General features: G+C 37.8%; 1 protein-coding gene and 1 long non-coding RNA gene across 2 annotated transcripts; both read right to left on the bottom strand.

Moving 5' to 3' along the window:
* Nucleotides 1-299: 299 nt before the first annotated feature.
* Nucleotides 300-6,135, bottom strand: LOC145611457 (uncharacterized). The gene is made up of 2 exons (XR_014106383.1): nt 3,383-6,135; nt 300-1,661 (listed from the first exon to the last, which is right to left on the bottom strand). It is a non-coding gene; the product is annotated as an uncharacterized LOC145611457 (long non-coding RNA).
* A 5,299-nt stretch (nt 6,136-11,434) lies between these two features.
* LOC145612745 (uncharacterized) lies at nt 11,435-12,199 on the bottom strand. The gene has a single exon (XM_081668042.1). It carries the CDS (start codon nt 12,197-12,199, stop codon nt 11,435-11,437), a length of 765 nt encoding a protein of 254 aa, XP_081524168.1.
* Nucleotides 12,200-14,334: the final 2,135 nt, after the last annotated feature.

The raw sequence follows: 14,334 nt of genomic DNA on the forward strand, positions 1-14,334 counted from the left end.
GACTCTAATAGCTTATCCACTCTTTTGCAAGTTTTTAGTACGGAGTAGTAAAATAGTACAGTTATACTCCGCAAGTCCGTAACACGTTAATTTGAGTGATTAATAGCAATGTAACAACTTGACTTGTATAAATTACAGTATTAGTAAGATTTCGACCTCATAACTAAAATTGTTCTGTAAAAAGTAAGGCCTTTTTAAACCAGATTTCTCTTTCATTTCTTGTTTAAATTTCCCCAAAACTAGGAAAGTGAAATCATTTATGTATGTTAATTATGTTTAATGATCAGCCAACAATCGAGGAAACAAAAAAAGAGTAATTATTTATAAGAAATATGTAGTACAGTAGTATAACAAATTGAAAATGAAACAATATACAAATACCCTTGATGATCAGGGTGATCCATTCATGCTGTACAAAAATGAACATACAATTAATACAATGTATGCAAGTAGTAGAGGTCATCACCTCTGTAAATTTGACTATCCCATAAATATATACTATGGCTGGTGAAAGGCCTTGCTCTTGTCCAAAATGATTCCCGGGAAAGTTTCCCAATGCAAGGTGATTCTTCCATGTTATGATGGACTGATGGTGCAACAACCAACGACTGAAACTTTCTGAGCATGCAACTGAGGATTGTTCACTTGAGTTCATCTGAAGTTTCAACACCCAGTTGAAAACCATAACAGGAATGGCAGAATGCTTTCATGACCACTTGACCGACATCAAACTTCTAAAGCTATACAAAACAACCAAATTGCCACTTCCTTTGCTTCAAGGATCATTCAAGTGTTCATCTCAATCTAATGTTAATAGCCTGGAAAACAGGTACTATGCAGAATAGCAGATTTATAAACATTCAATGATATGCAAAACATGATGTTAATCAAGATATCAAATTAGATTAAGCAAATACTTCAAATAAACTGGAGGCTCAGATCTTTATTTCACCAAACAATTTGGCAAGACATTCAAGGTGGGAAAATTTCAACCATGGCGGCAAATCAATCAATTCCACAAAAACCAAACACCAATAACAAGAATTAGGCCCTGTTTCTTTTGAGCTGAACTCAAGTACAAATAATGAACTGATTACTGAACTGAACTGATTTTTTTTTTTTTTTTTTTTTTTTCGAGAGCCACAAGGGCAGGTGATGAGAATTGATCTCAGGATCCCCTTGAATCAAGAGGAAAGCTCTAACCACTTGAGCTAACTCTCAACTGATCTGAACTGAAAACAAGTCCAAAGGAACAGGACCATAGAGTTCCAGCAGTGCAATTTAATTGCTGCCAAGCCAAATGGTTAAAACTTACCCGCACCTTAAACATTCCAAAGCCAAACAATCGATTACTTTGAAAGGATTCATCACAGCCTCATTTATTTATTTATTTATTTATTTGTTTGTTTATGCATGTATATACATATATATGTCTGGACTATGGAGTACGTCGGGGGTGAAGAGGGTGAACATAACAGAGCCAAATGATCAGAGAATCAGAAGCGCCAGAGAAAAGAGTGAGAAAGAGAGCAAAATCACCGGCTAAAGATGAAAGTCACTAACGGAAGTTATCAGGGAAGAGAGGCAAAACGGTCCTCAGAAAACTCCCAATGCCTCTCCCTGCCTCATTCTTAACCTAATGAAATTGCTGAACAAAGATCCTGAAATACAAAAGCAACAAAAATTAAAAATTCATTATTATTACTCAGCTAATCACAACAACATAATTCAATAACTACACCTCACTAGAAATAAAATTGGAATGCCAAATTCAATTATAGAAAACCAACATTTATCACAAATAACCAGCAATGCAGAAATAACCAACAACCTCACCACCTTAAATTGAGTAAATATAACAAAATTATAACTTTCACAGCCTAAAACAAGACCTTCTCAAAATAATAATTTTAAGACCACAAGATCACATGCAAACAAATAATTCATTCACATCATATACATTGAGTATTCAAATAAAAAAAAATATTTTAAAAAAATGTAAACCTTTTCAGCAATGGAGCTTCCAAATCTTGTTTTGTTTTTTCTTTCTTTTCTTTCAGGAGGCTCAGATCCACATTTAATCAAACAATTGACTACTTTATACAGTTAACACTCACCACAACCTCTACTAAGTGATGATTGTTTTAGGGTAAGACCGTAAGAAGATAGAGATGCATGCAGATAAGAGAGTTACAAAGTCAACCCACAGAGACAGAAACAGTTAAGCCAGTGAGCTACGATGTGAGGACCGTTTTGATTGTAGTTGGAGAAATCACTGGCTAAAGATCACCTCCATTGACGGTAGTCATCTAGGGAGAGGGGCAAAGCGGTCCTCGGGAAACTCCCATGGCCTCTCCCTGCCTCATTTTTGGTAAGCCACAGGACTATCCCTGAGCAAGGGCATGAAGAGTCACTGCCTTGGGCCAGAGAGAAAGGCCCATTTTAATGGTTTTGTCCTGACATTTAAACCATCATGAACTGAATTATCCATTGAAGCGTACTCTTAGTTCTCCATTGAAGCGGCTTCTTAGCTTTCTCTCCTCCATTGAAGCAGCTAAGGAAAGGTTTTATTTCAGTCATCAAATACCAATTTCACAATCTAGGGTTGATCGTTAATTTAATTATTAGAATTAGTCAATTTAAGGTTCTTTCAAGGTGAATTATTTAACTATTCAGCATAAATACTTGAAAATTTTAACATTGATGATAATTCAGTCAAATTAGGCTGCCAATGCGCTGCAATTTTTGGTTTATATAACACTTCAATGTTACCTTTTCACAATAAAAATGGCCCAACTTAAACTTTTAAGTTTTAACATTGATTACACAATTTCATAATAATTGAACAAAGAGATAAATTAACTTGAATAAGATGTAGAAAATGTTGCATGCAAATAATACCTTCATTCATTTACACCAATTATCTCACTGCACATAATAGCTCAACAATGAAACAAACCAACAACTCAAATCACATGCAAATTATACTTTTCATGCATTCACCTTAATAATCTCATTACATACAATAAAACAACAATAAAAAACAATAAATAAATATATAAAAATAGCCAACCACTTGAAACATCAATTGTTTACACAATTTCATAATAATTGCACAAGTAGATAAAGTACACTCCAAAAAATTACATGCAAATAATACCTTCATGCATTTACATCAATTATCTCGTCACACACAATCACAAAGAAACAACTTGAAACATCAACATTACTTGCACATTTTCTTAATAATTGAGCAAAGAAATAAATCATAATCAAACATAAATGTAAGAAAGAACTACATGCAAACAATAATTTCATGCATTTACATCAACAATCTCATTACACATTGATAAACCAAAAAAAAATAATGAAAAAATCATACCATACTTGTTACAGTAGCTCAATCCTCTGTATCTGGGGGTTCAAATGGTGAGTGGGTAAAGAGGAGGCTCAGATCTGCATTTCATCGAACAGCTTGGCGGCACATTCTGGAAGTGGGAAAATCTCAACCATGGCGGCAACTCAATCAAATCAAAAAACCCACAAACCAAACGACCCCAACATTATTAGGGTTCCAACAACAACAATAACACAATTTTGATTGCTGCCAAGCCAAATGATCAAAATTTAGCCCAAATCGAAGAACATTCCAAAAACCAAACAATCAATTACTTTGAATTGACTCATCACAGCCTCAATAATTAATAATTTGATACTGTATGTATACATATATGTATATAGTACTGTTTTTTGGGTAGAATATGGTTAATGGTGAAGAACAGAGCCAAAGTTCAGAGATCCAGAGCAGCCAAATAAAAAAAAAAAAAACTGAGAGAAAGAGCAAAATTGTGGAAATTAAGCTCTTTGATTTCTCATAGGGCCGTTTTAATATTGGTCAGAAAAATCACCGGCTAAAGATGACCACCATAGACGATGGTTACAAGGAAGAGTGGCAAAACGGTCGGGAAACTCCCAATGCCTCTTCCTGCCTCATTCTTAAACTACTTACAACCATGGCGACAAATTAACCAAACAGTGTGTGTGTTTTGTGCGGATGGCGACACCATGTAGCTATGGCCGCTTGTAGAACAAAGTAACCCCATTTAACACAAACCGAGTAACCCATAACACTAACAAAGAGTCTGTTCCGATTTACTAAAAACAACTGAACTGAATAGAGTTGAAATGAATTGTTTATGAGAGAAGGAAATTAGGAACTAAACTGAACTGATTAGAGCTAAACTGAACTGAAATTAAGCTGAACAAAGCTGGCCCAAAGTAACCCCTGTAACACTAACCAAGTAACCCCTACGATTTCAGGACTGTTTTGATGTTAGCTGGAGAAATCACTGGCTAAAGATGACCTCCATTGTTGGTAATCGTCTAGGGAGAGGGGCAAAACAGTCCTTGGGAAACTCCCATAGCCTCTCCCTGCCTCATTTTGGTAAACCACAGGACTATCCCTGAACAAGGGCAGGAGGCGTCTGCCAGGGAGAAAGGTCCATTTTCATGGTTCTGTCCTGACATTTAAAACATCATGGACTGAATTATCCATTGAAGCGCACTTTTAGTTCTCCATTGAAGCAACTTTTGAGCTTTCTATCCTCAATTGAAGCAGCTTCTGAGGTAAGATTCTTTTTTTCAATCATCGAATATCAATTTCACAATCTAGGGTTAATCGTTAATTTAATTGTCAGTATAGTCAATTTAGGATTCTTCCAAGGTGGATTATTGAACTATTGAGCATAAATACTCAAAGAATTCAACTTTGATAATTGAGTCCAATTTGGTTGCCAATGCGTAGCAGGCTTTGGTTAAACATAATCCTTGCATGTAAACTTTTCACACTAAAATTGACCAGCTTAAAACATTAACATTGATTACACAATTTCATAATAATTGAAGAAAGTGATAAATCAACTTGAATATAGATGCAGAAAAAGTTACATGTTTCATTCACTACACATAATAAATCAACAATAGAACAAACCAACAACTTTAAAAAAATAAATAAATAAATTTGTTTTACACACTTAAATAATTTTTGAACCAAGAGATAGATCACACTTCAATATATATGCAGAAAAAATCACATGCAAAATATATATCTCATTCCTTTACCTTAATAATCTTATTAAACACAATAAAACAATAATAACCAACAACTTGAAACATCAACATTGTTAACGCAGTTTAATAATAATTGCACAAGTAGATAACTTACATAAAATTGAAAATTCAATATTAATGTAAAAAAAAATCATGAATTTACATTAATCATCTCATCACACATAATTTCACAATAAACTTTAAACATCACACTGTCACACTAACTCACAGAATTTCATAACAATAGAGTGAAGAGATAAATCGTACTTCAAGAAAAATTTAAGAAAGAATTACATGCAAACAATACTTTCATGCATTTACATCAACAATCTCATTAAACATAATAAACCAAACAAAAATAAAAAAAATTATACCATACTTACTTAATACCGTAGCTCAATCCTCTATCTGGGGTTTTCATTTGGTGGGTGGGTAAAGAGGAGGCTCAGATCTGCATTTCATCGAACAGCTTGGCGGCACATTCTCGAAATGGGAAAATCTCAACCATGGCGGCAACTCAATCAAATCAATAAACCCACAAATTCCACAAACCAAACGACCCCAACAAAATTAGGGTTTCAACAACAGCAACAGGAACAACAACAACAACAACAACAACATTTCGATGGCTGCCAAGCCAAATGATCAAAATTTACCCCAAATCGAAGAACATTCCAGAAACCAAACAATCGATTACTTTGAATTGACTCATCACTGCCTCAATAATTAATTAATTTGATTATGTATATATATATATATGTACGTACTACGTAGGGCCTGTTCTGATTAACTGAAAACAACTGAACTGAACTAAGATTCAGAGCAGCCAAAAAAAAGAAAAAGAAAAAGAAAAGGTGAGAGAAAGAGAACGAAATTGTGGAAATTAAGCTCTTCGATTTCTCAGAGGACCGTTTTAATGGTGGTCGGAGAAATCACCGGCTAAAGATGACCACCGTAGACGGTGGTTATCAAGGAAGAGGGGCAAAACGGTCCTCGGGAAACTCCCACTGCCTCTTCCTGCCTCATTCTTAAACTAATGAGATTTTGTTGTGTAAAAACCCTAGTTTTTTGGGTTTTATAGTAGTGCTGGTTTGAAGTGAAATGTTAATTTTGCCCTCAATATTATGGGTTGCTTACTTTAACAGTGAAAGTGTGAAACCCAGAATAGGACCATAGACCTCTGAGGTTGATCAAAGAAAATATGCTAAAAATTACAACAAATCTTAACTCAGTGTCTGTTCTCATTGACTGAACTGAGCTGAACTAAAGTGAACTGAATATTTTATAAAAGAAGGAAATTTAGAAATGGAGTCGTCTTTTAAAGATTGCTTCGTATCTTTTTTTTTTTTTTTTTTTTTTTTGGTGCAAACGAAGGCATAGCCCTTTTATTCAAATAAAAACTAGAAATCAAATTACAAACCGGGGAGTAGTGACCCCTAACATATCCTCCCTAAGAAGATCCTTTATTTCGATCGGAGGAGTATCAAAATAAAGGACCCTCTCCCTTTGGGTAACACCCAAATTAGCAAGACAATCCGCCACCCTATTCCCTTCCCGGTAACAATGAAAAATACAAGAATTAAGCCCCAAAGACTTAATGATACTACGACATTCTCTGAGCATAATTGAGCCTTCTCCTCCCTGTAATTGGTCCTGTTGAAGCGCTTCTATGCAGGCTTTATTATCCATCTGGATGATGAGCTTAGAAATTCCTTTCGACACAGCCATACGGAGACCTATTTCCAGAGCTAGAAGTTCAGCCCGATAGGATGAGCATACGCCAAAATTAGCTGAGAAAGCCTTGATAAACATGCCATGACAGTCACGTAAAATGCCTCCCCCACCAGCAGCCCCAGGAGAACCTTTAGCAGCACCATCGGTGTTTAAAGTAATCCAAACCCCAGGTGGAGAGGACCATCTGATAAGGACTTCTCTACGAGCAGGGCTCTTGTTCACAGATGCTTGATCCTCATTGTCAAGCATCAAAATTCTCCAAGTCTCTTCCACTTTGCTTCTAATAAATTCACCTTTGTCACTTGGGATATCGGTGTGACGATCAAAAGTATGGTAATTACGCCATTTCCAAGACCACCAAAGAGTGAGAGCAAAGTGATGAGTCTAATTTATATATATTTTATTCCCCATCCCATGGTCATATTTGTGCTTATTTGAGCTCTACGGAGCTATTTTTATTACTAATATACGTTTTCTAGTGTTTTTGTAGAGTTGGTATTATTTTGTAGGAATTTGCAGATTTATGATAATTCCCGGACTATTTTAGCCACTACAAAGATATTAGAGACAGAGCGTATTTTATGACCGTATATTTTAAGCCCAAGACCGAGTTAAAGGTATTTGGTTCGGTGATTAAGGGCTCGATATAGTAAAAGAGGTCCAAAGTTCCCATACGAAATACGGACCATACAAGTGAAGAAACTTGGTCTAATAAATTTTAAAAGACCAAGTCCAAGCATTGAAGCCCAGCTCGTAGATCCAGCTGACCGGGCCCGATCGGGCGGCCCAATGCCCGATCGGATGAATAAGATGCAAGCATGTTGTTAAGTCAGCTTAATGATTTTAAGGCCCATTATTGTTACATAAGCTAATTTGGGCGGATATCATCACTTTTCAGCGTTAGGCCATTACCAATTATTGGGCTTACAAATTATTGGGCTTCCTAATATCTGATGACTTAGCTAGGTCGGTTGTCAGTAGTAAAGTTTCAGTGGGATTTGAAGTTTACTAGGAATAAAACTCCTTTTTCCTTATAAAAAGGAAGGAGTAGTTACGTAGATAGGGGCCAATTTCTTAGGTGATTATTAGCTTAGTTCTTTTATTAGTATTAGTATTAGTTTTAGTTTCTAATTAGTTTTTCTTTTCTCTTTCTCTCTCTAACTTTTCTCTCTCTCCCTTAATTAAACTCTTAGTATTATTTTCTCTCTTATTTATGTCTCTACAACTCTGGGTTTAATCTCAGTTATTTATTTTATTTTCTTCTATCATGTCGTGTTTAATTGCTTTGTTTAGTTTATATTTAATTATGCACGAGTAGTTTATTTCTAGGGTTCTTGGGGATCCATAAATAATATGAAGGGATGATTTATTATTATTGATTGTCAATGCTAAATTAATTTCCTATTGATTGATTTAATACTATGCAATTAGATTAGCGCTGGTTTAATTGTATGAGTTACGCAATATTGATTTGAGATTCGAGAGATTAGAATTAATATTAAGGCCTAGTTTCAATAGGCAGTTTAATTTATAAATGGTTAAGTCGAGATTCGAGAGATGAGATTTAATACCGGTAAATTAACTCTGTGATTGTAATACGTAGCGAAAGCCCTTTATGATCTGATTAATTGATACATTGATGATTGATTTATATGTTTTACCCTGGAGTATTATTTATTGGTGAACCTATGCCCTAGGTCTTTTGTTCATTGTTTTTCTCCTACTTTTATTTCTCCCTAATTTTATTCTTCGTAGTATAATTCCTTTAAATAACAACAACATTCGTTACCTTGATAATTTAGATTATAATAATTAATTAGGAATAGAAAGACTAGTTTCCCTGTGGATTCGACCCTACTTCCCTATCTGCATTAGTTAGAGGACTTAGGTAATTCTTTTGATTAGGGGATACGACTTTACCCTGTCACAAAGCACACTGGCCATTTTTCAGAAAAATTCGAACCATCAGCCTTCAAATTTCGAATTAACCAGGTATGCATATCATCATTGAAGAAAGAAGGGATGCTTTCTACTCCCCCGACAGTTGCCCAGATATCTCTAGCTGTAGCACAATCACGAAATAAATGTAAGATAGTTTCGTCAGCATTGGTGTTGCATCGCATACATCTAGGATCAGAGGTCAAATGACGCTTAAGACGGTTGGCATTACAGAGTACTCTGTCATGAAGTAAAAGCCAGAGGAACATTCTGACCCTTTGTTGCACAGGGGTATGCCAAGCTAGATCCCATTTGTGATCCTTCAACAAAGGATCATCATTTCGCATAATTTTCATAGCATACTTGACTGAAAATTTTCCTGAAGTAGACCCTTTCCAGTACCTAAAATCCTCAACATCAGAGCCCTTATAAACTTTATGAGCAGCAATCATTTTTAGCGTGTTAGGAGGGAGTAAGTTTGCAAATATATCCCAATTCCATTCACCTTCATCAGCCCACATTTCTTCAATAGTTGCTCCATCAATACACTCCGGAATGGAATCAATGGCTAAGTCACGTAGAGGAACTTCCGTTGCCCAGCAGTGATCCCAAAAGAGTGTGCGACGACCATTACCAATTGCTACTGCCGACCCTTTCTTTATCCATTGAGCATTTTCCGTGATACCTTGCCACACATTAGACATACAAGAGGTGGGTGTGAACATATCAATGTCACACCTACCCTTACAATATTTCGATCGAAGGACCCTTGACCAAAGAGCATCAGGCTCGGATAGAACACGCCAACCAAGCTTAGTTAGAAAGGCCGAGTTGGCTTGACGAGCAGGTCTAATGCCTAGCCCACCTTTGTCTTTAGGAAGCTGAAGAGTCTCCCACGAGAGCAAATGAATTTTTTGGTGATCATCCGTATCTCCCCAAATAAATTTTCGAGCCCTTTTGTCAATATCATCACATATACCCCTAGGGATTTTAGCCGTTTGCATAGAGTAGTTGGCAATGGTAGTTAGAGTAGACTTAGCAAGTGTTACTCGTCCTGCAAGGGAGAGATGTTTAGTCTTCCAACCAGAAAGTCGTCGGTCGATTTTCTCACAAATGTGAGCAAAAGTGGCCTTAGTGATACGGCTAGTTAAGGTTGGCATACCAAGATAAAGACCCAAGTCTTCAGTTTTATCCATGCCCAACGCAAGGCTAATGGCAGTTTCATCGGTGCTTGAAACATTTCGAGAGAAGTACACACGGGATTTTAGCAAACTCACTTTCTGACCCGAGGCCAAGCAGAATCTGTCGAGGCAATCTTTAATTATTAAAGCTTGATCAATCGAAGCTTCGGCAAATAAAATTAAATCATCCGCAAAAAGAAGATTTGAAAGGAGAGGTCCCCCTCTACTGGCATATATAGGTTTCCAACTCCCATTAAAAATAGCTTCCTCGATGACTTGATTAAGACGTTCCATACAAATCACAAAAATGTAAGGTGATAAGGGATCACCTTGCCTTATGCCACGGGTTGGGTGGAAAGCCTCGGTTTTTTCACCATTCCAAAGAAGTTGCATCGATGGAGAAGTAATGCAATCCATAATGATGTCTACCAAGCAAATAGGAAAATTCATCTCCTTAAGAGTATCTTTGATGAAGGACCACTTGAGACGATCATACGCCTTCTCAAAATCGATCTTTATAGTCATGTACCCCTTGCCACTTTGTTTGCGCTTCATGGTATGAATAACTTCTTGGACAATGACGATGTTATCGGTTATTTGTCTACCCGGAACAAAACTTGATTGGGAAGTAGAGATAAGTTTCGGTAGAAGGGGCTTGAGACGATTGACTATTGCCTTTGTAATAATCTTATAAGTGACATTACAAAGGCCAATAGGCCGAAATTGAGTAGGAGAATCCGGATTTTCAGTTTTAGGCAAAAGCACTAGGAAGGTGTCATTGAGTGAATCTGGCAGACCATTGCCTTCCAATACAGAGAGTGCTAATGAACAAACATTGGGTGCGACTAGCTCCCAATTTTTCTGAAAGAATAGGGCTTGGAACCCGTCTGGTCCGGGGGCCTTCAAAGCACCCATATTTTGGATCACAAATTCGATGTCACACCTTGTGAAGGGGCGACATAAACTCTCCCATTCAGCTGTCGACAGTTCATTACACATCCCAGTAGGGATGTCGAACACATCTTCTTGACCATCATCCGTAAATAATGAGGCAAAATAGTTAACAACCAGATTTTTGACTTGCTCAGAATCGTGAACCCACTGCCCATCATTGTTCTTAATTGCCGAAATTTTGTTCCTCCAACGACGAACAACCGTACTCATATGGAAGAAGGATGTGTTACGATCCCCATTCTCAATCCAATCCACTCGGGCTTTTTGGTACCAAAGAAGCTCTTCTTGTCTAAGCGCATCATCCAACTCTCGACGGAGTTTGGCTTCAAGTTTTATCAGACCCGAGTGCTTATCAGTAGCAAGAGAAGTTTGGACTCCCTTAATACGCGCCATTAAGGTCCTTTTCTCACGAAAAATATTATGAAAAATATTTTGGTTCCATTCCTGTAAATCCTTCGACAGAGTTGAAAGCAGGGGAATTAAAGGCGCTTCAGAATTCCATTTATCATTCAAAAAATCTAGAATTTTTCGTGGGTAAGCCAGGCTGCTTGAAAGCGAAAAGGGCGGTTCAAGGAGTCAAGAGGAGCAAAGCCATTTGGGGAAATAAAGAGAGGGCAATGGTCAGATTGTAATGCGGGTAGGTGTTTAACTCGAGCTTGATCAAATCGAGCACTCCAATCCGAATTGCAAAGTGCTCGATCCAAACGTGCACTCTGTCTAGTGGCAGGTGTATTCCCTCGAGCCCAAGTATGAGATGGGCCTGAGAATTCCACCTCAAGCAATTGATTATTATCCACCCAAGCGTTGAATTTTGCACTTCGACGAGTAGATTCTCTACAGCTTGAGCTTCGTTCCCAGGTGAAACGAGTCTCATTGAAGTCACCAGCGAGCAACCAAGGTTTGTTATTTCGACGAGCAAAATCCAAGAGGTCTCGCCATAAGTCTTGTCGCTTTGATGGATCTGGGCTAGCATACACCATCGATAAGTACCAAGGCAACTCACCATTCCTAGTGATAGAAAGAGTGATGTATTGATTCGATTTTTCAATAGGATCAATGGTCACAAGTTCGGGTTTCCAGTAGACCCAAATACCCCCGCTAAAACCTTGAGCATCGACTCTTGTGTGACCATTATAACCCACCATCGAAGCAATTCTTTGAGCATGATCACCACCCATATGGGTCTCAACCAAAGCAAAAACACAAGGCTTGTTAATTCGGATGATTTCACGAAGCACCACCATAAACTCCTTACTACCAGCACCTTGAACATTCCAAACCATACACGTTATGGGAAAGGAATTGGGATCGAAATTTTGAACTCTATTCATAAAATCAGTCGAAGAAGGAAAAGCTGCTTTATAAGCTTCAGCAATAGCACGCAAGGCATGCTTAATTTCCAATGGTAACTTCAAAGTTACCACCATCTCCAGCGTCCCTGGACTTGGGGGAGTCCATGAGTGTATCTCCATCTGCAGTATGTGAGTCAGGGGGTCTGCCACACCCAAATACGGCTCCTCCATTGGAGCAGTCATACAGAGTGTCTTTTCTGGAGGTATCTGAAGCACTATTGGCTTCGGGAGTAGGGGAGACATGGGTTAGAGAGGGGTGAATTTGGCTTAGGGAAGGTTGATTGTCGAGGTTGATTGGAGAGATCGTGTTACTGGCTTCAGTTGGGGCTTGGGATTTGGCTGGAATATTTTCCTTGCCACTTGATTCGGTTACAAAAGATTTTAGTGGAATATTTTTGGGCTTATCATTAGTCGAATCTTTCAAGATAGATTTTTGGGAATTCTTTTTAGAATTATTAATTTGCTGCAATTGCTTAGAATTTCCTAAAAATTGGCCTTGAAAATTATCCTTAGGAGTAGCTTTGCCCGAATTAAACTGAAGAGGAATAATTGGAGCAATTGGCCCAAGAGAATTATTCCCTAAATCAACCGTATCCACGTGATTTAAGGAAGAGATTTCCTCTTCTCCTTCTACCAGAATTGGAATTGGAGAGTTATTAGGGATAGGATTATCTTGATTATCTTCTCCTTCCAAAACAGAAAAACGAGAACCCCCAATATTAGCTCCCTTATCTTTTGCTGAATCTTTTTTAAAATTCAAATTTGAATTTTTATCTTGACCCCCTTTCCCCGCCACCGCAGTAGGCTTCTCCGTTCTAGGTGGTCGCTTCCGAGGTGGCGGTTTTTTCACTTGCATCCATGACCCATAGTCTTGGACTTCGACAGTTGGTTGAAGCAGGGGAGGAGTGATTTCAGGTATCACATTGACTTCCTCCATCTCCTGTTCTGAAGAATTGTCTTTAGCGGAACATTTATCACTTTGATGTCCAATCTTGCCACAATGAAAGCATATCATACGGAGGCCCTCATATTGGACTTTCCAAATGCGACCCTTGAGACAGAATTTTGATAACAGAGGTTTTGATAAATCCAGCTCAACACTAAGTCTAGTAAATTGGCCACGTTGAGCTAAGGCAGTATTATTATCAACACGGATCACTTTACCAATTTGATTTCCAATTTTGTGAAGGAATTCCTTATCAAAGTATTCCACAGAGAGATTAGGGATACGCACCCAAGCAGTTAAGTAACGCATAGGAGTGTTATCCGGAATGAAATTGGGAATCCATTTCCTGATGGTTAAGTAGTTGTCATCAAGCATCCAAGGACCTTGTGTGAGGACATGATTGTAATCACCTAGATTAGAGAATCGAGCAATGAAGTAGTCATGACCAATGTCCGTTAAAACTAGACCTCCAGCCAATTCCCACTTTTTTTTCAAACGCTTCATTAGTGACATATACCCAATCTTGCTATCAAACATTTTGATAATGAGAGTATGCTTCCACGGTTTACGAAGTCTGGCTTTTTCTTCCTTCGATAGCAGTATTAATGGACATTTGGGATCAGGAACCCAACCTGGAGGCGCTTCATCATCATCATCATCCTCAATCAGAGGTTGGATGCCTGGAGCACCCAGTGAATTAGATGAATTCAGCATGTCTCAAAACGAAATACCAGTAGTTGTATGACCATTGACAGGGTGATGCACAGGAGAACCAACATTGGGAATAGGCTGCCCAGCAGGTGACTCTTTGGAGAAGATGAATTGGGTGATTTTGCGTTTAGTTTTCTTGGTTGAGCGTTCAATTCGGTCTGTAGTTTCAGGGTTAGCGGCGAGGTTGAGAGTGTTTTCCATAGAGAGCTGGGTCAAGGTTCGAAACATTAGTCTAAAGATTGCTTCGTATCTCATTTTCATTTTATTTAGTGATTTAAAGACGTTAGCAGCAAATTTAGAGGGATGAATTTGCACGGATGATTGACGGTGAATTCCCAAAAATGCATTTTACGTAGCAGCTAAAGAGCTATTATGCCATTCATGGTTTACAAAGCAATTTCATTAGAGG

Source organism: Chenopodium album, chromosome 24, assembly GCF_948465745.1.
Source record: "Chenopodium album chromosome 24, dcCheAlbu1.1, whole genome shotgun sequence".
NCBI classification, from domain to species: Eukaryota; Viridiplantae; Streptophyta; class Magnoliopsida; order Caryophyllales; family Amaranthaceae; genus Chenopodium; species Chenopodium album.